The 25,325-nt window shown below is 43.3% G+C and overlaps 1 protein-coding gene across 8 annotated transcripts in view; it reads left to right on the plus strand.

Moving 5' to 3' along the window:
• The window catches only part of LOC128709335 (complexin), a 97,455-nt gene that overhangs the window by 42,438 nt on the left and 29,692 nt on the right, over positions 1-25,325 (plus strand). For 2 of the 8 annotated variants that reach the window (XM_053804330.1, XM_053804331.1), the window contains exon 1: positions 10,919-11,047. The exons of 2 other annotated variants lie outside the window; for them this stretch is intronic. In XM_053804330.1, the coding sequence (XP_053660305.1) occupies positions 11,035-11,047 (13 nt within the window). In that variant the 5' untranslated portion in view covers positions 10,919-11,034. Of the gene's footprint in view, positions 1-10,918; positions 11,053-19,617; positions 19,630-25,325 lie in introns of those variants that run through there. 4 more of the 8 variants (XM_053804328.1, XM_053804326.1, XM_053804334.1 and 1 more) reach the window with 4 other exon arrangements.

A 25,325-nucleotide genomic window follows, 5' to 3' on the forward strand; every position in this document is an offset into this window, starting at 1 on the left:
TGTTTCTTCTACAGCAGCGAATAGGAAAGATGATGATACACTATACACTCACCCACCCCCTTGTGCCTGCTTGTGTACAGCTCAAAATTACTAAAACGTGTTCCGGACGAATGCTCACACACCCCAAAAACGTCACCCTGTCCACATCAACGCTCTCGATGCGAAGTGAATTTTCTTCGCCCTCTTGGCTATGGCCAGCATAATTTACATACAACACGCCACACCAAAAAAAAAAAGGGAAGCAATATCATTCATGCTCAAAAAGGTGGAGCTTGTCCTTTGCGTGTCTGGTAAAATGCTCGAAAATAATATCACTCATTCAATGCAGAAAATAACGCCATTCCTTTTGGTGGGGATGGACCGGGCATTTTTCATTCATTTATTTGAGTTATTTTTATTTGACACCCCTCGTTTTTTTCATGGGTCGTGCAGATGAAAACGTCAAATCGCCCCAAAATATGACAAATTATTAGTGTTAGAAGCTCCCAAATCCGAATCCAAGTATTTTTTTTTCTTTCGTGTAGCTCTTTCTCACTTTCGGTCACTTCTTTTCGGGAGGGTTAGTTTTTTGGGATTACGAAATGCTTTCACCAACACGTACGACTAGTTTCGTTAGAAAGCGCGTCGTTGTGTGAGTATCGCAAGGTGTGTTTAGTGACCTGTTCGTTTTCGTTCTTTTCGACGCATTCAGGCAGTTCTGGAAACATTCGCATAGGTTTTTTTTATGTATGTTTGTTTGCTTTTTGTCAATCGTAAGACTTTATGCTTGCGAGACATTGAATGATATTTCCAGACCGGTGAGTAAGGCTTTCTCAAATGATCCTCCTGTTTCGGATGAATGAAAGCTGTTTGCTTCTGTAATATTGGAGTATGTGAGTAAATCTTCTTTATACTTTTCACTCTTTCAGTGGAGATCAAGTTACGGTTGTGCTTGTTTTTGGAAGGAATTGTTAAGTTAAATGTTCAATATAGATTATTTTAACTTATTAATAACCAAATCATTCAAACACTAGATCTGAATCTGTAATCGAAACTATTTATAGGATAATTTTAATTCTTTCGTTTACTTATATAGCCCGCAATACGAACTCCAATAAACATAACGTAAATGCTATAAATAATTATAAAGACGTAATCCTACTTTTGATGTTGTATATAACATAAACTGTTGAGTATTATTAAACGATCGGTTCGACTGCGACAGCTGGCTTCGAAACTGATCGAGCCGAGGATACCCGAACTAAGAAGATTAATGGCCGGGGAAAATGGGACTTGATAAAGGTAACCCGTCAAACGAGGATGTCATTATTAGCTGCTGTAAATAGCCAAATATGAGACAATCGATTGGGCATACAAAGATTGCTGAAAGAAGTCCTATTTAAAAGAACGCTGTTGCTTGTCGCAACATAAATATTAACGAAGAAAAACTTAAGACGCTTCAGTTGAGTTGAGTGTCCAATATTCCTAGTAAGATACCATCAACTCTCTTCTGCAACTACTTCCTGGAAAGTGATTCAAATTCCTGAGTGATTGTAATTCCAACATGTTGTTAATTACCTGTCGCTAGAGTTGGTTACAATAATAATTTCAGTAGTGTAAATAATTTTCATCTGTAAGAAATTCTCATACACTCCGATTACTCGGAGATACTCCGCAATATCAGGATGGATCGCAGGCTCCTTCTACAACTGATAGGAAGAATATCCATGCCATACATCTAATGAACATCCGCTATCGCACTTTTTGCTGCACCATTAACATAAATCAGACAAATCAAAACCGTTAATAGACAGGCGTCAATTGTCGTATCGTGATTTTGCCTCACAGCTGCCTTCCGCTTGTAAACGGCACGCGAAGTGCAGGCAAGCCAATCGAATGGTAATTAATTTTCTCGATTACACGGCCAAACGATAATGCTGTTGGTAATAAATCAACACCAATTAGCTGCAGCAGTCTAGACGGTGCGCTGTTCCAATGCGTTACACGACGCCCGGTGTGGTCCGTTGTAACAGGGGGGAAATTCCCTTCAATATTGCGTACCGAGAGACGGCCCTAGACTAAATTGACAACCCGTGATGTAGACGAGATGCTGCAAAAGGCACTTACCGATACCTGGTACCGTACGTACCGTGGACAATTCTGGACCTTTCCTGCCGGGGGTAGTGCTATCGATAATGAATTGCAAACGCAAACGGAACGGAACCGAAAGATTGCAATGCGCCTAATAGCACTCGAAACGCGAGGACTTTGTCTTAGCGAGGAGAGAAAAAAAGCGGGCAAAGTTTACTCACACCAGCATCATATTGAATAGGGCCGCAGGGAATCTAGCTTACATTCAAAGGGAGTTTCTTGTGCGTTAGGGTCAAGCTTCTTTTGCTGCCACTAGTGTGCTTCACTAATTAAGCATTTTTTCCCCACTCCCAGTAAGATGTACAGAAAAGGCTGTACGGTGGCAATATGCTTGGACGAAAGTTCATGTCCGGTGAGCCTTCGCCTGGTGCTCATCTGTCATGGTACAATTAACTCAATTCTCTTCGCTGTGCTTGGCTGCACTTGGGGGTGATATTTTTCCTCCGTCCTGTTTTCTCCTGCTTTTCGTTCAATCTTGAAGACAATCCATGGATCGGCGTATCACGTAAGGACCTTCGAGACCCATTTGAAAACGGGGCAAATCACCCAGGACGAACGTCTCTTCTGGAGCTGCTGACACTCCAACCAGCAAATACCACCTACTCCCTCACCAATCCGGTGGATCCTCCAACAGGAAGGTGCCTTGCGTAACGGGTAATTGACATCGTGAAACGAACGGTGCCGGTCCACGGGGCTTGTCTTTAGTTGCGGAGCAGTACACTTCCCAACGTGGGGTGACCGTACAGTGCTGCGAAATCCTTTTTGCAAGCTTTATCCCTCGAAAGATACACACACCCACTCGCTGCATCCGATGGTCACCGTAACTGGCTCGCTGTTACTACTTCTCAGCTAATGAAGAGGGTTGTTCCATCTCACGGTCAATCCGCCACCGACTCGACCGGCATCGAGGTGGCTTCCTGGATCTTCTCCTTTTTTGTGCGCGACGACGTTGCTGGTGACTAGTGTCTGTGGTGAAAATATTGCACGGCTGCCGGGAGAAGATTGAAGTCGATTTGATTATGTTGTGCGTCGTCGTCTAAGCCATGTTTCTTGTGTGCGAGGTAAACCTGAGACAGTGGACATTCCGCACAGTGATGAAGCATAATTAAATTGTACCCTGTCGTAAGCAGCTTAAATTGGCTTATAATTAAAAATTAATAAACTCCGTGCCGCACTATGAACTAAGAAGAGCGAAAGGTTTTCTGTTGCGTGTCTTAGAAATCTTTGCAAATTGTTTCAGAAGTAGCGAAACCCATAAATTTACATTATAAAAAAAAACGCAAAGAGGACAAGAACTATTAACTGACAGACACTAGCTGTTTTTTGGACTTGTTTTCGCTTAAATTTCATACAATGTCAATAAAAAACCTAATAATTTTTTTCCCATTTTTTCGTTCTCAGGTAAGTCACCGACCCACCAACGAGTGGCAATGGTTCGCCACAGAAACATCCACCAACGTGCTCCAGCATGATACAAATATTTTTCATCATTTTGCTTCCACCAACATTTCATCATCGCGCACTACTGCTAGAGGAAATGCGCAAGTAACGCAAGTGTTTTTCGATTTAATTTTTGTATCGTTTCCATCGGCTTCAGATGATCGCAGAAGTTAGCATTACAATCGTAGCTGGTGCCACTATTTTCCGCACGTTCAGCAGCACAATATAGCAATGCGCCAAACCCATTGTCTTCTGAATGCCTGAAGTTGTATAAAACCGACGCGCTACATCTATACAAAAGTTTTATCATCATTTCAACACATATTTCTTACGTATTTCGTTTTGAATTGTTCAATCATCATTCAATTACTCTTCTGATCACGTTGCTGTTTTGTAGTTTATTAGTTCGCGCTGCCCAAGCTGAATGCGACCGAAAAATAATCACCTCACAACTAGCGTTCTAGAAGGGCTTGGGGCGGCATCAAATATTATGTACAAATTTGTGATAATTAGTTCCATAAATACAGAGCTCTAGAAAACATAGAATCTAAAAAAATAAAGTAGAAACATTACTGACCATTTGAGCTACTGTAACTGACAGCTGTTTTAGATATGTCACAATACCATAAAATCAAAGTCCGTTTCTCACGCAGTTGAGGAAATGCGACCGTAGCCGACTCTGGCGGAGTTTATCCGCGTACGGAGTGACGGAACGCTCGGTGCGAATCTCATTTGCATTTGCAGATTTTCCAATTTTCTACCTATTCGCTTCTTTATTAATCTTAATTTTACGCTCCGTCGAACGAGTGTCGTAACCGACGGCGATCCTAGGGGTTTTCTACACTCTCTGGTACGATGGAACAACGAAGCAATCCGGCAGCAAAATAACTCATTTTTGCTCCGTTTAAACAGTTGAAACCCAAGAAGGTGTGGTGTTTGTGAGGACATCTCCTTATCCAACACTCACAAAATACCCTTGAAGTTTAAAGATTAATGAAAAAAGTATCCAAACGAGTGCATTTAGTAAAGTTTACAAAACCTGCAAACATAACAATTACTAGAACACGTTGGCAAAACACGCAAGGACCAATGACATAGATGGTTCGCTTTCATTGCCCCGTCGCTCTAGTTTTTAGTACGTTCTGCTAGACTACGACATCAGCTCAATTACGCTAGCGATGGCAAGATTTTATCCCTGTGGGCAAATTTGCAACAAACTCTGCATCCCTGTTCCGTACCGTAACGAAGTGAAATCTGTAAAGCAAGGGAATGAACGGAGCAAAAAAAAAAATCTTCCCTGATGACCTCGTGAAAACTAATGAGACTTTTCTTTCACTTCTTCACTGACCGATGACTATGGGATTCGTTTTATTTTTCGCTCCTGCCGTTCTTCTTCCCGCCAAGCACGACTGCAATCTTGGCAATTGTATGGACGGGAGCTGTAAAAAAGAAGAGAAAAGAAGCCTTTTGCTTCCAAAACCACTCTTAACGCTGGATGCAAATTACACCGTGCGTTCAACAAGGAAGCACCGAGACAAGGGTTTGGTAAACATTTGCACTTTGTTGTTTGCCGTGGATACAACTGCACAAACGAGAAAAATGGTGATGGGTGGTGCCATCAATTCAGCGATCGTCCCGGAAGCCCAGAGAGTTGGGAAAGTTATTGCAATGCGTAGAATGAGCAGTTTGTTTCGACTTATGGCAAATAACATTTGCATTTCTACTGCTTGGGAAGGTTGTGATATAACAATGTTTATTGCTAACATTTTTCTTTGAGTTCGTGTATTGTGCAACTTCCGTATGGTTGCTTTGAACTTCTTAATAGTTTGGTGATTATTGTGAAATTGGCCAGTTCGTTCTGTTGATCAATTTTCTTACGTGACATAACGTGACATCGTTCGAGAATATAAAGTACTGTAGGACAGTTTTAATAAATAAATTTAATTTAATTAATACTATTTAATGCATCAAATACTTACTTACTTCTCGCAAAAACAAGAACAATATAACGTATTCAATCAACGATCTTGGTAATACAGAAACCCACGTACCAGATACGTCTCATTTCGATCTCGCGTACCCAAACCCCTAATCAATATTCAATGAAGTAACTTACCATTGTGTCCTTTAGTCACACCTGTGCCCGTACATCTTCCGGCGTTGGTCAAAGTCATTGGTCGAACTTCAAAAACCCCTACCCCGTCCGGTACCGCTTTTCGTTCCGCACAATCTTCGGACTGCCTTCGTTACCGTTGCGAGCAATTTGCGTTAGTCCACCGGGGATCAATCGGCCACAAAACGCAAAATTGCAACCCCAAACCAAAACCATCCGGGGTGTCCGCCTGGGAGGGTTTTTTTTTTGCTCCTCACGAATAGATGATGGATGCCGATCGTTCGGCAAATTGTACCTTTGCAAATAGCGGCACGATTTACTCGGCCGCCCTCCAACACCACCGCTCCCGCCCGGATGCCGATGAAAAACTGAAGAGCGTGAAAAAAAAAAAAATGCTACGGAATAAATTATTCAAGAAATGTCACATCCTTCCGGTACACGGGATAATATAAGAAAAAATCGAATGCCATAAGAAAAAATGAAGCTACATTTCCTTGCCGGTCATCCATCCGTCAGCGTTCCGGTTGATGGAACCACTTCCGACAGAGTTCGGCCAAGAGTCGTGGCGTGGATTTTCTTGATTGAACCTTATCGTGTTTTTTTCTGCTATTGGTTCATCGATCTATAAAAAAAATCTTGCGCTCTGTGATGTGGGCCGATAATAATATCGTTCGCACCGCTGTTCACCTCCCCCCCACCGTCAGCATCCCAAAACCTCCAGATCCCTCCCTATCGATTATCGGGCGTCTTGGACGTAGCTGTCCTCGATGCAAAACCGTACGGCACTGTGAATGCTGGTGCCTTTCGGAAGGGCTTGATGCGTAAGGGAAGGCAGCATGAAATATGCATAATTTTACCGCACAGCAAGTCGACCCGAACGTTCCTGTTCAAAACAATTTCAATTAATCGCAAGTATTTGCGAGTCGCCGGCAGTAGAAGTTTAGCCGAAGTCGGTCTGTCGGTGCCGAAACGGTGGCGAGGTGTTGAAATCAATAATAGTGCGAATGGGAAGCGGAGAAAGGCATGTAGCCAAGATGCCAACGTGAGCCCGATCAGCCGGAATGCGGAAAAGGGGGAAGTCTTGGCTAAGCGGGTTGGCGGTTGATAAGTATGTGGATGGAAATCGAGGCACGGTTCATCTCACCATCATTATTACCGAGTTAAGGATAATGGGGATTACGATTGATGCTGAACTGCTGTAGCTGCTAATGCTGCTGCTATTGCCGCTGCTGTCGGGTGACGAACGGTCAGAGGAATATAACGAGGTGGCGGAAGCGCAAGGAACCTTACTAAAAGTTCGTAGAAACGTTGCGGTATGTAGGCGACACTCTTTGGTCGGTACTCGAGTGTGCTTATCAGTGAGGGGTTTTCCATGGCACATTCCAAGGCCGTAAAGTATAATGGCAAAAGGCACGGACGGACGGCAGGAAACACGGAACGTACAAGTAGAGTTTAAGAATAATGATACCAATAACGGCATACAGGCCCGCTGTCCTTTGCGATACAGACACCGGGTAAGGTAGAATGTTCCATCTGGTGCGGGGTGTGAAGTGAGCACTACAATCTCTCAAGGTTCATTCCGGGGTTCTATTTTCTTCGATACCGGTTTTTTTTTTCTTTCATTTTTTGCATTCTCGCTCTACGCCCAAACCCCCAACCCCCACATGCATGCGGCCTTCGCTACCAGAGCTGCCCATTAGTCTGCATTCTTTCGTCCTTCTGTCCATTGGATGCTCCCTTCTTTTTGTGATGGTAATGCTCTTGACGTAAGCTTCTTATTGCTTCCTGAGAGTTACCATCCGGCCAGTCCGGTGCTGTAATTGAAAATGGTTTCACAAGAGGTTTCCAGACCTCACACATTCGCTGGCCCGGCGAGCGGGCTGGTCTGCCATATCTTCACGCGAGCACTGGAAAGAGTTGGTGGTGACTTCAGGCGACATTAAGCATAATTCGCCATAATTCAACTTGCGAGCACGTCCCCCTGCACTGCCAGCCGTTTCTTTTGCGCGACAAAATTGACATCTTCGCTAGATTGCGGGATTTATAGCATCCTAATGATGTAGAACAATTTCCCCAAGGCGATCCCGACTGCTGCATCGCGGTGTACTGTGCCCGGCAAATGGGGTGGTACAAGAAAGGAGATCCTTTTTTTTGGTTTCTTTCTTCCTTGTCGAATGTAGAAAGTTTCGCTTCGGAGTGAGTTTTTTTACACCGGTGGAACAGCTTAAACGTAATAATTCCCGACACTGGGCAAGACATAGCAGTGTTAGTTAGTTCGAAAAACTGTTTCCGGAACGCGCGCCAGGAACTATCAATTGGATTTTATCTCCATTTCCGTGGATCCGGTACATGGTCATTCGTTACAGTAACTATACTGTTGATGTCTCTTTTTTTTGTATCTTCCAAAGTTTAGAACGCAATAGCGTTTTTAACGTGAAATTGGTATCATAAGTGTTTTAAAATTCAATTCCCATTTTTTCATTGTTTTCAAACTTTTTATATGCGGCGAAAATGTATAGCATATAACGATATGGCTTTCACCGAATGAAAAGTTGCACAGCTATTTCCCGAGACCGGTTATTAGACGGTGTAGGTTAGAATATCTCGATTTTCTGAGTGTATTTAATCCGCGAGCTATGTCTTTTTTAGTTGAAAGTTGTAATGCTGGCTTTTTTTTATTTTTTGTATTATGTTGAGCATTTTGTGAGTCATTTTAAAAAGGACAAAATAACAACACACTTACTAAAGTTATTGTATCTAACTGGAGGAAACAAACGTACTGAGTTGCCAAATTACAAAATCCACTTATCTGCGAGTCCACCTATATCAGCTACTGTGTATCTCGGGGAATATCTTTCGAATGTATTTGTAAATTGAATTTTATTTACTCCACCACGAACTAACGAATTGGTTTTAAGTGTTTCGTTAACATTCATTACCAATATTTAATTCCTGTACATAATAAACTGTTATATCCAAAGGAGGATATCATAGCTCCTGTTGTTACACACAATGTAGGAAAATATCTTACTTATCTTAGTTAGTGGTACCCTTCGTGAGAAAATTCATTTATTTTCTTTTAATGCGATAGAGCTATCAAGGCAAATATTCTTCACAACATACACCAATTGAAATAAATTATTGCTCATTTTCAACGATCAACTTTAATTCGATCGTCACGCCAAGACACGCCAAGTCTTTCAATTGAAAAATTGAACGTTAAATCCTCCAAAACACGTATCCAATATCGTACCGTGAACCCTCCAGATTCAAATACAGCTTCCTGTTCAATCAAACTCCAATTTGCGCTTGGTGTAATCAAAAACAGCACAAGATCAAATTCATTCCATTTACGACATTGGCCCAATTAAGCCCGAACGTCATTTATCTGAACACACTGTGACGTGTGGTGTGGCGTTGAGGATGTACCCGCCTAGGATGTTCCGCCAAAGGATTCAGTTTCGACAAATGGTTTCGACACGTGTAGGCACTTCTCATGACTAACGCTCACGGGCAAACAGGCATTTATTTGGCATTTTCCCAAAATCCCGTATAAGTCACCATAAATCCACACGGGAGCTGCTGTCAAAGTAAAAGTACTGCCTGTTTCCGGCCGTTTGATCATCGCCGGCGTAAAAGCGTACCCAGTTCATTAGGACAAATCCCGTCCCGGAAATGGCGAAAACTTGGACGAAGAGTTTGTTTCTTCTTTTGAGAACATCTACCCAACAACGTTGGTAAACAGGCAAGTCCCTGGGTAGATATTTGCCGTCAGTACGATCAGTTCGATAAAATTTGTATATCAACTTTTCTATTACCGCTGACCTGCAGCTTCTACGGCGATGCGCTAATGCTACTTTATGATAATCCGCAAGAAGTCTCGTCCAGTCCCGCTGGAAAATAATACAGCGTGAGGGTGATGTTAGCAAAATTAACTTCACCAGCTAAACTGAATTATGCTTCAGTAAATCATTGCAAATCCCTCCCAAGAACTTAGATAATGCATTGTGGGTACTGCTCGCGCACCGCAGAGATGATGGTCCATCGCGTTCCATAGAAGTTCGCTCCCTCGTCCAATCCATGCCGTGCCGTCTCGTAGTTGTTTTTTGTCCGTGGTACTCAGGCCACTGGGTCAGTTGGTATTCCCTCGCGGAACCCCTTTGTCTGGCTGCGGTTTCGATTGACAATCTGTCGACGCCAACCGCCCGTCACTGGCATCGGTTTCCGTCGTTTCCCTGCGTGTGTGTGCTCGTGTTCGTAGCTCCCGAAGGAGGAGTAAATCTTGGGCGCGATTTTCCCACTGGTGTTAATTTATTCAAACCTCTGCCGAAGGACGGCATTCGATACGGGGACACTTCCCCATCCGTGGCACCTTTCCGAAACCGAACCACTTCCGGCTGGCCCTCGGTAGTGCCGTAACTGAGTGCCAGAAACCCGAACGGAATAGTACGGCTATCGTCGGTGTGTGTTTCCTTGGTACATGGGTCCAGTTTTCTCGCGAAACGGAGTCTGCGCAGATCCGCGGACATCCGCTTCGGCCGATGGGAACTCACGCTGGCCGCGTGTGCTAGAAATGCCTGGGAGCCCAAAACGAGCGGGACAGCTTTATGCCAGATTTGTATATCAAATCCGACGCGGAGTTCCCGTTTTCTTCGGGCTGTTTCGGGCGGTGTGTGGCTTCGTGGTCTGTTCGGACGGTGTTGCTGACGGGGCGACCAGTTTTGCAGACTGCCCCGTGTGCGGTCGCTGCTTTGGTAAGACGGCGTTGCTACTCGAGAGTTCAGTTCAGTGCACACAGCGCGTCAGTCAATACCAGCGTGCGCTGCTGATCTCCGGACTCCGGGTGTTGCTGATCTGATCCACTGTGGTGTTGTGGTGTGGTATTTTTTGTTTTGCTAGCACCCGCAATAACAGTACACGGCCCGACGTCATTGCGCACACCGGCCAGTGTGTTTACGTCCCAATCTCAGTACCCAACATAACCAGTGCCTGTGTGTATGTATGTGTGTGCCTGTGTGCTTGTGTCGGAACCATCGATACATCGGACCCGGTGCGTACTGACTTCTGTGTTAAACCATGCACAAGTCTTAAACGGTTGTCAGCCGTAACCGTTAGTAGCGTTAGCGTTTGCGACCGGAAGTGGAGCCCGCAAACCGCACCGACTAACGCAAAACTTGCCCGCAACGAAGAAGAGCCAAGCCGGAAGAGCAGAGAGGGAGAGAGAGAAGAAGAAGCGGTAGAAAACAACCGCAGTCACCACCGTGCCAGCCCGACGGTAGCTTCACCTGCCAGCCAACACGGCGCCCAGTGATAGATAGTAGTTAGTGAAAGCAACAGCGCTTTAGAGAAAAATGAATTTTCTCGGTACGGTAGGGAACATTCGATTTTTCATGCTCTGTATCAATGTCTATCATACAGCAACAAAACAACCCTTCCTGAACCAAACCCTTTCCCCTGCTCGGAGTGACCGCACTATGACGCGTCAGCTACTGCATCCCTTGTATCCTCGCTGTATCTGCCCGTATTGATAAACATCGATCGTACTTTACACCTGCGACTACGAAAGCGTTTTCTCAGCTCATCGGTTTCGGTACCCAAGAGTGCACAACCCATGTGCCAGTTGGCCAGTTGTTTGTTTCTAGCTGCTTGAACGTCGTCGTCTCTATCGCTTCCTATCGCGATCCTTCCGCCGTTGTTCGCTCTTTGTAGGCTGTGTATTTCGATGTGTGTGTATGAGTGTATGTGTACCGTGTAAATCGTTGTATGTGCGACTCGTGCTCGCTAACTTGTACTTGTAGTTATGTAAAATGTATCTTAGTACCAATGGGCAGAAGAAGTCCCTTTAATTCCGCTCTTTTTAGCCTTCCCGTTTGAAATGTCAAGCTTGAAGTTTGTAAACCTTATAAACATACAGAATGCAGTATCTTTAAAAAAACACCTACATCATCCTACTTTACTACCGTAAATAAATCTCAGTTGGGCTGTGGAGAGTATATCCTCCAATCAACGAATATCCCCGCGCATTTAATGTCATCAAGGGTTGCAGTCATCATGCGGCTGGCATGAAACATACGGACCACCCCGATGCGAATGGGTTGTCATTTCGAAAGGCACGCTCCAGTCTGACTGGAACAAATGGTGATAAATGCCAGGCGCCCTTTCGCTTGCTTTCTCGTGCGCCTACGCGCCGAACTATGCCGCGCCAGTCACATGTTCGCCGAAAACCGCACTAGCACACTACGGCATTGCGGCACTGATCTGGCAGTGTTGTCCGGACGGTGGTGAATCCTTAGTCACAAATTCACACGTTTCGTGTACGGCGACCCGTGACCAATTCGGCACTTGCTATCTCTTACGCTTTCGCTTCCCAGTTCATAGCCCGTTTTCGCTGACACGACTTCTGTCCCAACACTATCCCGACGCTAAAGTACACATTTTAACGATCCTTGGCCTTTACTTCAAACATAGGCAAACACCCATTGTGTGGAAATGAGCCTATGCGAGAGAAAGAGTCCGAGAGCGAAAGGGCAGAGCGCCAAAGGGAAAGAGAGCACCAAATTGTGCCGTTTGCTTCAATGCGGCACACGTAATAAGGGCCGCGCTGCAGCGCATGGTGGTGCGCCTAGTACGCCACTAGGTCCACAGATGACAGAGGGAAAATCGATCAAACAGAATCGTGCTCGGTGTTTTAAGGGCGCACGTTGTTGGTACGGCCCTACGCATCCAGAACGAAAACAATTATATCGAGCTCACCCGAGCACCTTGTGACAAGATCGCGTACAAAATCTCGAGTTTGCGAGACCAAAACTCCGTTAAAATATGAAAAACCCCCGAAATACGATGGTTCATTTCTGCAACTCTTCCTGATGTCGGTTTGACATGTTAATTTGGATCACACCTATGCACTTTTATTCGCACAGTTGTGAATCCAAGTTAAAGCTCTTCCGGATATCACTGTCTCATACTGAGACTGATTTCCTTCTTAAATTAGACGAATCACATCTCACTAATGGCTGTCAACGTGGTGACGGTGTCGTTTTTTGTTTTATTGCTGTCCAAAAAAGTCTTTTTTTACGGAAATGGATGGACAGATATGTTTCAACTTCTTTCTTCACAACGGGTTCAACTATTCATTGAGCAACTTTGTCTGATGTCCGAATATGTCCGAAATCGACATTGTTTGGTGCATTTTTACGTTAATAAAACGAAAAATTGGTCGGTATTATCATTTTGTTCAACTATTTCACATTTCTATTTGAATAGTCTTCCAAACCACCTGTTGACTTATGTCACGTCAAACTGTCAAATACCTGTTGCATTAGCTGTCATGCTTATTAGCATTTGACAGTGCTCAACTGTCAAATGCGTGTGGCTTTTGAGCCCAAACAGGTCTTTTAATACTAGAAATACTAATTAATTGCAGAATTTCTGTTGATGATTACTTTACAAACAATTCTGAAACGATGGGTTGTGATTTAATATTTAGTAGGTCCTACAGTGGATAGAATACATTTGTAAAGCTTATGCATTTGCTGTGACAGAATTATATATTATTATTTTTTATTGAAGCCGCACCAGTCAAAATGAATTGACTCGGTAGTTTTAGTATTTAAAATGTTTCCTAATACTAATGTATATTCCAACGAATAAGAACATGATACAATACCTATGGAAAATTAAATTCTTTAAGATTACGGTGGTATGCGTTTATTGAAATTTCGCAGCTTATTTAAATCAAAGCACAACTTTCTCGCACAAATGGTTAAAAAAAATCTAATTTAATGCAATAAATTAGGTTGACATATTGTTGCTGAATATAATAAGAGTAAAGCAGAAAATCCATTTTATAAGTATGAAGACTTAGCGATATTCTTAGCTATAATTCGACCTACGCTAAAATTCGTGGGTATACGTTGACTTCTCGCAGATTATAGCAATCTACTACGATAGTGCATTTAGGGGAGTGTTATATGTTGTGCTACTTTCTGGTGAATTATTCCCAACCAGGCTTTTGTCTCCTTTAATATCAATTCCCACAAGCCTTAATTACTCAGTTCCTTGCATTTCAATGTACAGAAGTTAATCCGGTCTGCAAGTAAAAACAAAACTAAGCTGAAAGAACAGATTTCTACGATGGGTACAAAAGCGAACTAACTGCACACTGTAGCTCTAACTGGTAAGGTATTTAAAAATCCTTCCCCAAGGATTATCGTACCGCCAAACGGTTTCACGATCATCAGTGGAAGCGAATGGAAGCCAAAACAAAATCCCAATTGAATCGTCTAAAGAAGAAATCCTCTCTGCGTCATGCTACAGCAACGCTAAAGAGGAATTGGAACGTTCGTTTGAAAAACGCCAACCTACTCGTACGGTCACTTGACTAAAGTGGGAATTAAGAATGTACAAATGAAATCTTGTAAATTACAGCATTGCTTTACTTTCCAAACTCCTTGCACTGCTCGTGCTCAGTATTGCTCTCGGGAATGTATCTTGGTTGAAATGAAACGACGCTTTCCTCTCGTCTGGCACCTCCTAATGGATGATGGGGCTCTGAAAGAAAGACGGAAAGCCTTTCCGGCTTTTTGCAATTGCTGTACAGATACAGATACCCGTCGCAATTTCAATGAAACGCACGATATTCCACCAAAGGCGCTTTGATACAGGCATGCATCGCTGCTAGAGATGCGCTAGATCTCGTATCCATGATGTACCCGTTAGCTACTGCTGTTGCTATTCATTTATTTCAAAGGTATTCGAAGCTATAAAGGACTAATACCCATCCCTTGAGGGAATCGTTCATCGAACGAGTATCGTAACAGGGTTCGACGATAGCGACCGACCGTATGCTTGTAGTGGGTAGAGCAATGTTTCCCCCAAAGGAAGGTTTCATTCGTTACAAACTACTTAGCAAATGAGAAAATAGACGAACTTTTTATTTTTCCCACACTCCTCCCAAGCGAGTAGGGCAAGAACTTTTACTGTGGTCCCGGCACTGCATGTACTCGGGTTGTGGGCATGTAAGCAGTAACGTTTGAGAAAATATCCTTGCCGTTGTACAGAGCTTGTTGCTTGGAACGATGAAACTCTTTACCAACCTCCTTTGATCGATGCGGAACGATCGATCATTCGTTCGGGGAGTAAAGTTGATGCTATCCGTTTATGGCAGTTTTTTGTTGTTGTTTGCGTTGCTGTTCCACCTGCAACCCATGCTTGGTCGATGTTGATCGATGTCAGTACATCAACTGCAACGGTAGAATGATTAATCTGCTTTTGTGTGGTGTTGTACCCGGAAGCGTAAACATTGGGGTTCGTTTGATCCTTCATCAAAGTGCATTACGGTGATGAACGGAAAAGCTAAAATGAATCAAGGCGTTGGTAAAATTGTAGCATAGTATTGCTCTAGAATACTAATGATATTCATTGAGCACTGCATTCCAAGTACATATGCATGAAATATGATGTACAATATGCATATCCACTGCCGACTGTAAGTGTTCATAACATACCTGTTCATAACAACTAGAAAGATACAATCAAAAATTAACAAAGAACCACAAACAAACCAGAACAATATCTTCACACCAACGCAAACACTGCAAAAGTCTCGACAGCAAACAGCGTAATTCTACGATTTGTTGTAAATAACACCACTGCCGCATTTTCCCACCCGGTTGGAAATTATTTTCCCACTGCACAAACTAACCATCAACAAGCACTTCAGGGATTTTGAGCTTGTGGAACGAATAATTCTCGAACCGAAAGCAACTCACATCTCTGGCAAACGGTCGGCAAAGGTACGAAACGGAAAACCGCAGCTTGTAACCTTTCTGCATGCAAACACGGTACCACCACTCCGGGTGTCAACTTGAAGCGGAATGGACAGCTAACCTCCGGTGCACGTGGTAGGAAGATGTGTGATTGTGAGAAGCAAAGCCGAAGCACTTCCGAGAAGCGCTTCCTTCGTGCTGATGTAGCGGATGCATCTCACTCACCGAAACAGGTCGAGAGCTTGACATTTCGGAAGTTCGTTTACTTGTTTTGTCAGCCATCCTTACCGTCCGTCCATAACGGTTGGTTTGTTGGTTTTATGACCGATTCGTTATTGGAACACATTTTCTTCATAATTTCGTTTGCTATATCCTCCCAACAAAAACAAAAAAAAACAAACAAAAAAAAATCGACCACCGTTCGATCAAGCATAAGAGCATGGTTTACGGGAATTCCACGAATACCACGACCACGCTACCTAAGCACCGACGCACTTGTCATCGCCGCTGACGGTCAGATCCTGTTGGAAAATACGATGGGAAAATGTAAACTTTTTCAATTTACTTTTGCAAATTAATTGCGACAAGCGGCCCAGCGGTAGAAGTTGCTTAAGTGGCTCCATAGAAACACAGCCCTGGGATGATGTTTCTGCCATTTGTTGATGAGGATGGATAGGAAAGTTTTTAATTCGTCAAGATTTTTGCCTCCTGCCATTTGGTGGTCAAGCGTAGACGAAGCCGCCAAAAAGAGAAGTGTCCGAGTGTAGGAAAACCGAAACCGTTCCGAATAGCCCGGGATCAGGACGGTGGTGTATTTATTAAATTCCCGTGTTCCGTCCAGCTGCTGCTCGGCTGCCCGTTCGGGTATGGCAGCATGGTGGTTGTAAAGTTTTCCGTTGCGTGGGAAATAGATCTCTCCAGCAGCGTCTGGAGATGGACGAGCGATGGACGCTGGATTGAAATCATATTAGCAAGAATTACTTGCGCTCTATTGCCGGCGACGATAACCAAAATGAAGCGCCTTCATCGTCCGGGAAGAAGTAAGGTTTTTAATTGAATTTCATCGTTCATTACTGTGCAGCGCTGAGATTGAGTTTCATCTCATCCCCAAGTGTCCTCTAATGTACCGGAACTAGATTTTACGTTCGATTATTTATCCACCAGAAACAGTTTCAGTTCAATTACTGCATTGGTGATGGCTGGAAGTGTAATTCACTCTTCCGTAACTTATACTTGAGTGCACCGAGTCACCGAGACATTGTCCAGGCTGGTGACTTGAGGACATCCCGAGAGTGCATCATTGCTTAGCAAGCTTCGCTTGCTTTGAGCCATCTTGAAGCCATCGAAATGGTCATTCAATTTCTCCCAGTTAAAAGCTCTCTACCACTCGAAACCTCCGTTTGCTGATGGAAAGTGGTGATGCTTTCAGAACGTATGCTTTTAACACACAAGTTACGGTATTGTCGTGGCTTCAACAGTGACATGAACTGTGGGGAAGGAAGAGGAAAAATCAGTTCCAACAGGAAGGAGTCTTCTCTGCTGTTGAATTGAGAAAAAGTGACGGTTTCAATGACACTGAGCTGGATTCCCCGTTCAATCGCTCACGTCACTAGCAAAGGATGAAGAAAGCTGTCGGAAACATTTCCCATCTATGCCATGGCGTAGTATATTGAAGGATAAATGTGTCATGTTGCTTACGCCGGATGAACGCTTCCGTAAAACACTTTCAACGCTACGGTACTTCTATCATGCACTGGTGTAAAATTTCAATAATTATACGAGGAAAGCGAAACCCCTGCTTTAGAAGGAGAGGTTGTTCGCTGTAAAGATAGTACTCGAAAGCGTAAACCGTCCGGTGTTGGAGGTCCCATAAACTCACTCATCGTGTGCGACCATTAAAGCCTTGCTACATTTTTCAAACACCCCCTTCTACCCGTGTGTCGCACGACGCCTACCGGGTGCCACAGTTCTGGTTGCGTGGAGTGGAGCAAACATAACTGGTACAGCCGACAACCGCACATTCGAAACCTCCCCATATTAAACGATGACAGCCGACACTGACTTACACGGTAACACGCCTCACAACCCAGTGTTTATGTGTCTGCGAGTACCTACTTTATTATTATTTCTTACCATGCATGTCCATGCCTGACAGCGACACCCGTTTAGGCAGGACTGGTACTCAGTTATCTAGGGATGGGGACATCCAAAAAAGGAAAGAAAAAAACGCATGTAACATGACTCCTAGATGTCTGCCAACAGCTGTCACTGTCACCTATGGCGTCGGCGCTAACGCTGGATGAGAAAAATACTTAACATTATGAATGTCCCGTCTCAATGGCGGCGATGGCCACGTGCAGGAAACTGCCCGTACGAGGAACGAGAAGCTGTTTTACATGCAAACTTATGTTACCGCCGTCTTCATGGGACGAGCGTCGATTGGAGTACGGAGTATTTTAATGACTTCCCAAAAACCAAACCACCATTGCAGCAAACTTTCGCCACGGTGGCGACTTCAAGTGCGTAAAAGAACGACTTGACACAGCCTGCCTGATGTCTGTATACGCGCGTACTTAAGGTCGTTGAGGCGTGATCTGACACACCCAATCCGACAGTGTTTCCCACAAGCCACCGACGTATGCCAGCTGAATGGCATTCGGGTGCGAACGACTTTTACGCTATCTGTTGTGATGTACGGCCAGGCAAGCGTGATGTTTTTATTTTGATTATTTTCGGCACAGCAATATTTCTTTGGGGTGTGAACCAATTGCCGTGAAACAGTTGGTTAAGCTGGAATATATGAGCCGGCTGGCGCACATTTTTGCGCTCCTTACGCTCCTAACGTACATCGCACTTTATGATGCAAACAACTCCATCAAATGGTGATAGCGGAACAAAGAGCTGTGGCAGCATTTGTGCCACCACCTAACGTTTGTCAAATTTGTAGTGCTAGTGCAAAGTCTAGATTGCTTTTTCTACTTTGTCGGGGTCTTGCCTTAACATGCGCATCCACGTTTTGTGTAATAAAACAGGTGTCAGGTTGTAGAAAACAGGTAAGACACAAGTGTGCTATTTCGAAGTTATTCATCACTTAGCCACATCACCAAAGCTCATTGGGAACCAAATGTTAATGCATTTCATTACTGCTGGTGTATGAAAGATATCTTTAAATTGTTTTCGTTTTTCGTTTGTAATTTAGTTCCATTAGACACAATTGTGTTTTACTAAGGTTTGATTTGAAAAAAACGTAGTTGCATCCCTTAAATAACGCTTGCTCTCTACATTTTATCGACTTCTCTCTGCATCTATCTATCCATCTCTATCGTTCTATCGCTTCTATTTGCTCTGTAATCTTATCTACCTATTTCAGCAAACACCAGTACAGAAGTAAATACTCACACATAAATATGCACACAGACAAACTTTTGTTTCTGTTCGGTGCCTGACCAGGCGTCTCCATCGAAACAACCATTTTTTTTGGTACACAAATCAATATTTACGAATAATAGTTCAACATTTACATAACATTTTTGTAAGATCCTTCATCTTGTGCAATTTATGCATGTGATGAGAGCAATCTAACTACATTGCCAATTACATGAACTTATTTTTTGTTACACAATTTTTATCCACAGTAGTAGTTGCTTTTTGCTTACGAAACAAAAGATCTTATTGACTAATCGATCGTACTAATCATGTGCCATAGCGAAACATACAGTAGAAGTTAAGAGCAACATCACGCAAATAAAACGTAGCTTTTTTAGATACATCAAGCAAACATCATTACACTAGACAGACATATTCGCTTTCCTCTTTTCGCTGTCATCCATAAACTTCTATTACTAACAGTGTTCTTCAAATACTAACGAACTTTTCTCTTCTCTTTCTCTCCCTTCTATTTTCCCCTTTTTTACCGTTTCCAATTATCCTCTGGTTTTATGTTTGGTGTTTTTTTTTGTTTTTTATGTGTGATTATGTTTTACATAACTTTACAATTTTTGTGTTGTCGTTTTTATGCTGATAAATTGGTTTTCGAAACAAAATCTTACAAACACTTCAAAATTTTAATGCTAACATGATTGGCCCTTGATATTATTTTTTATTTCAATTTTTTACCTCTTGATGCTTTTTGGTTGTTCTTTTGTTGTATTTCTTTTTTATGTTTAGGAGCTGCTGGAGGTAAGTTTCTTCCCTCGAAATCATTTCGATCCCGGCCACCATACGGAGATCGAATGAAATCGGGCCTCAGCAATAAGTGGTATTGTAATTATCATTCGCTCGTTCAAAGCAGTTCGGTTGTACGTGACGTGATGCATGGGACTCACATGTCCCACTGGCATTAGGTTTTTTCTACTCTCTCTGTCTCTCTCGTTTGGATCAATGAAGCCAATTAGCTAACTGCATCGTCAGCAACTACACAACCCCACAACGTACACGTTCAAGCCGATCGTTGGCGATTAACATTTTTACGACCAGCGTGCTGTATTTTTCTTTACACTATTATGCGAACGGAATGTAATGTTTCCAACTTTTCCCGATCGGTTTCAGACAGAAAACCCATTAATGGGCAAAGCGAATGATTTATTTTGCCCGAGAATACTCGTACGTGTTTGGAATAGTATGTGCGGAAAAAATGAGGCTTCGAAAAAAAGGCAAATCGTTAGAAAATCGAATGACCATCGCACGGCATACGACGAACGTTCGTACCATGGTGTCTTCCTGCTTGCTATCATTTTTCATGTAAAGGTTTCCGCGCGTATTTTCTAAGAATCGTTCGCTGTTTGCCGCTTCTAGCGTAAATTCTTGGCTTCGGCAGAGCGCAATAGAAATCCAATGGAGGGTTCACATTCCGTACGCTAGACTCCTTGCTGGTAACGCACATACCAGCGGTACAGCAAGTGGATATACATCCGTACCGACATTCCATCTCGACACCAGGAGAATTTCGCCTTTCGCATCGGAATGTTCGAGATGAGCAATCAAATTGTTATTCAAACGAGAACGAAATGAAATTGATTAATGCCATTTTTCCCGACCAACAGAACGCTCTAGAACGTTCCATGTTCATCCACCATCCCTGTTTACATCCCGCATCCCGGATACTCATCAACCCATCCGACCGTGGAATTGAATGGTAAACATGGTCTCCATTCATACGATGATGTTCGCATCTAGCTAAATGGGTCGTTTTATTTTCGATTATTGACTAAAGAACTTTTAATGTCATTCCTGAGCGCACTACACACGGCGCTGGTTCGTCTAGCGGCGTGGGTCGCTCGGTAGCAACCATGTTCCTTTCCCGGGTAGTTCCCGGGTGATGATGATGCATGTTCCCGAACCGGGAACATGAAGTTTTTGCTCACTAATAAATGCCACTTCGTAAATTGCATAAATTTAAGCGGAATGGTCGGAATTCAATTATTTGCTGCGTGAAACACTCGAAAGGGCGTTGTGCACTCGCTGACATGGTTGAATGGAAGTAGCGCCCTTCGGCGGTTTGAGATCTTTTTTGTACGTCTCTTACTTCGAATAGCACACACGATACACGCACACATTGTATATCATCATATTATCATCCCCTTGGATGTTGCCGGTTTCTGTCCCCTTCCCCTTTTTTACAAACCATAGGTCCGGTCTGGTACAGCCCTTTCGGCAGACAGGCACCATTTGGTCACATTCTCCTAGCCGTAATTGATAGGGAAATTAATACAATTTTGATTAATTGAGTTGTGGCTGTACATATGCTCACTCTGAGTGACGGTTCTGTCCATCCTCACACAACATGTGCGTCTTATTCTCTTAAAGGGCGATATATTCGATGATATTCTTCCTAGAATCGGAGCTCTGTAGTTACATTAAATCGTAAATGTATTCCAAAGAAGCCATAGAATGTAGAAAAATTTTAAATTCTAATTGATATGAAGTAAATTTTGAAAAGTTATCTGGAAAGTCGATGTAAATTTAATAAAAAATTTCCTATCAGTTGATATTTGGGGAAGGCCAAAGAATGAATAGCTACTATCACGAAGTGTAGGAGTTACTCGATGTAATTTTGTAGCTATCGGAATCATACATACAAACAGTGAAGCGTAATATTATGTTGAAGATTTTTCAACCTCGTCTAAACTAACTTTAAAACTAACTAAGTAACTTCCGGGAATGTTTAAGCAGTGAGGTAAAGAATTCTTTTGATGGTGCTCCAAATTCATCTCAACAAGCTTTAATGTAACTATCGGAAATTATTAAATAAGAATTTCGAAAGACAACAAACGGGTTTTTACCCGATTCTATTTTCGTCCAATACACTCTCCATGTTTGGAAAACGCTTTCGAGCAACCGGAAACTTAATTAAATCGCACCCTTATGCCATTCGCAAGCTACGGTTTTTCGTCATGCACAAAACAGCCATGTGTGTGGCGAAAACTTTGACTTCCTTCATATAGATAGGGAATCGCTACGCCACGCTTAATCGAGTTTTGAGTAACATTTTCTACCGTGGTCGTTTTTTGTGTAACAAAGCTTTTTTCCTCTCCAGCACAATGTAACGGCAAGTGCGCATCCAGCACACATCATCGATAGCACCAGCGAAAACTTGTTCCACGAACCATCATCTCGGCAAAACTAAACCCTCCCCCACCGAGAATGAATTAGTTTATCGTGCTGTTGAAAATTTTCTATCACAAAAGCTGCAGCCCGTAGATTGGTTTTTGCTTGATGATAAATTATTTGCCAGCCATCTGGCTTTTTCGGGGTCGAAGGTCCAGTGTTTCGGGACGTTTACGGTAACAATTTTCCGGGTGAAAGTGTTTTGCGCTGCTGCTCACTTCAATACTAATAATTAATTTTTAATTACTTTTATTAGTCCCCTTCAATGTTAAGCCCACGGCTATTCTCACTTATCTGCCTGGACATTGTATCGCACTGTGTGAGGAGACGATCGATACCGGACCCTTTGTCTGTCGACAATCATGCCCAATATTTCTTTTGTCAACAACGTTGGAAGGGTTTGATACGAAAACTCCCCTTCAACCTTGTTCATGTATATCGGCCAAATTGTGACATACGGGCGGCAGAATCCTAACCCGCTGTATTACTATTCCAGACACTTGTCACCCTCACTCACTCCTTATCGGGCGAACATATCCAACCGTATCGGTAAGCTAGTCAGCTTAGGCACCGCCCCAGAGCGGCTCTAATCTTATCAGGACAGATTCTCCATTAATTCTTCAACACACAGCCTTTCGTGTATGGCCTGTATCCCGTTCGTGCGCTGCTCGTCTAACATTATCTCTGAAGATGCAGCCATGTATCCCGCAGGGAGGATCGACTAATAGGATTCTACCTAGCTGCGCCCTTGCGTAGAGTGCCTTGTAGTGGAGGAGCAAAACAGATAAGAAACAACAATCGAAAACAACCGAACCATTATGTGGCACAGATCGCTGGCAAAAGATAGGGTACAGGAAACATCCATGCTGACGCTTCCCGATGAATATGTATGAATATCCAGCATCTGTCAAATGAGGGCGAAAGGACCTTTACTGCCAGCTCTGGCAAGAATGTCCCCCCGGCGTGTGGTCAGCCAAAAGGTTCACCCACAGCATACAGCAATGACAGGGCCCTCATTGTGTAATTTCCTGCCGGTTTGATTTAATTCTGGTCCGATCGCTCTTCGTGACGAGAAGAAGCCGGAGGAATTGACATGTACGAGAGGAATTGACATTCTTTGCAACCGATGCAAATAGCGTGCTACTTCAAACACACACTCGCTTAACGCTCATTCAACGTTTATAGGATGGCATCGGAAAAAAGGTGCACAAGACGGTGATCCTACGTGTAATCAAGTAAAACGTTTTCCGATAGCTTCTGGGACGGCCGTACCGAGTTAATGAATATTTCATGTCACTGTAGGCGAGAAGAGAACCGATCACCCTTCCGGCATTAGCACGCGAACACAGTGGCAAGAAAAAGAAATCCTACCGAGATGTCCCATCGGGATGGGCCGACTTCTCACCTCGAAGGGACGGTGGCTCTTTCGGGACCGTGGTACAGTAATATTAATTCTATTCCCCCCAGCCAGCAGAACGGGAGTGATTTAATCCTCTTATTTATACCTCCCCGAGGTAAGTTTTTCAAAAGAATCTTTCTCCCCCGAATGGAAGCGGTGTCCAACGTTTGGTCAACCGATCACACCGCTAGCTAAGCTTCTAATCAGCTGCATTTAAAACAACTACAACGGCTAGCGATGTGTGGTACGCTCGATACGGATTGGGTGATTTTATACTCAGAAATTAAGTTTATTTGCGGTGCCTGAAGGGGGAGCAACTCAGCAAACAAATCTCAAATCCATTAACTGGTTTTGTTTAATCTTCGTAAAAGCTTGGCCCTTCCATCGTCTTGCATGTCGATTGTCTATGTCTATTGAGGCATTTATTGAGGATGTCTATGTATGTGTTTTTTATGTGGCGAGATGCGAACATAGTTCAGAACAACAAGATGCGCTCGTATAAAAAGTTTCATTACTAACCTAATGCAAATAGGGATAATTCATTTCTAATCTCGCTAATGAACAGCGACAAAAAATAAAACAGAATTCGAATGTTCTCGAACTTTTGCGTGCATTTCCATTGATGAATAATTTATTATACACTAGTTTTTGCTGGTAACAGCAAATTGCAGACTCGCATAGATAGGAGAGATAAAACTGAGAGAACAAAAACCTCAACTGATCGTTAATTGCTTTGGTTGATTGAAGATTTTTTTTTTGTTTCGCCAAATTTGCTCTCCCAAATTTCAATGTGTTCAAAAGCATATTTCCTCCCTTTCCCACGTACGCTACGCTATCCCTGTGACAGCATTGTGTCCTTGTCGCGAAGTGCTTTAGAAGCATCGAACTCGACGGATGCGGAATTTTCATCTTTGCTCGGCCACCGCACACGATTCCCTTGCGGTTCAACGAGCCAAATCAATATTCAATCATCATAACGGCAAATCAACGTTCTTTGAATCTCGTTCGTTTCAATTAGCGACAACGATTTGGTATGTGTCTCTCGATGTATATTCGCGCACAGACAGAATGGCACTGTGTGGTTGTGCAGAAGCAACACCACCGGACATTCGGGGCAATAATTTGGCAAATAATAATCCAAAATTCCCTCCACCTGCTCGTGATGGATCGAACCGTCCTGGATCGATAATCTAATGCGGTCCAGTGCAGAGGTGTATGCCAAGATTACCTTCATGGCGCTGTGGTTTTATCGAACCTGTGTCAGAAAATTGCCGTCCTGATTTGATATTTTGTGGGGTAGTAGAAATTACACCACACACACACACACACGCACACACTATTGACGGGTTTTGCCATCATCGGACGCGCCAACGGACGTAAAAGAAAAATCAATTTCGAAACGATAAAATAATGGGGCTGACAATGGCGGCGACACATGGCCCGGTGGCCGGTAGAGCGTATCGCCCACCGGGATAGGAAATGTGAACGAGCGCGATACGTCAACGTGACAGAGACAGCAGTCCGTTACCGATTGGTTGCAACTTAGTATGAGCCCCATGTGGAAATACACGCGACGCACAGGTTTTTTTTTCTTTCACCCCATGTGAAGGAGAACGAAGCGCAGAATTGATGTGTTTTGTTTGGCCTTGTTTTTTGTTGTTGTGTCCCGCTGTTCCTTTCGTCCTAATCGATATGTTCACAAGAAAATCGAAAGCTAACCAATGTATGTGCTGTGTATGGTTTGAATCGCTTCCATCCTGACCCGACACGGAACGGGGAGAAAAATGTTGTTACGAAATCGACTATCGTACGAGGTTGCCCTCTTTCGAGCCAGGAGAAGACACAAAAAAAAACAAACAATCATGTAGTA

This window comes from Anopheles marshallii, chromosome 2 (assembly GCF_943734725.1).
Source record: "Anopheles marshallii chromosome 2, idAnoMarsDA_429_01, whole genome shotgun sequence".
NCBI classification, from domain to species: domain Eukaryota; kingdom Metazoa; phylum Arthropoda; class Insecta; order Diptera; family Culicidae; genus Anopheles; species Anopheles marshallii.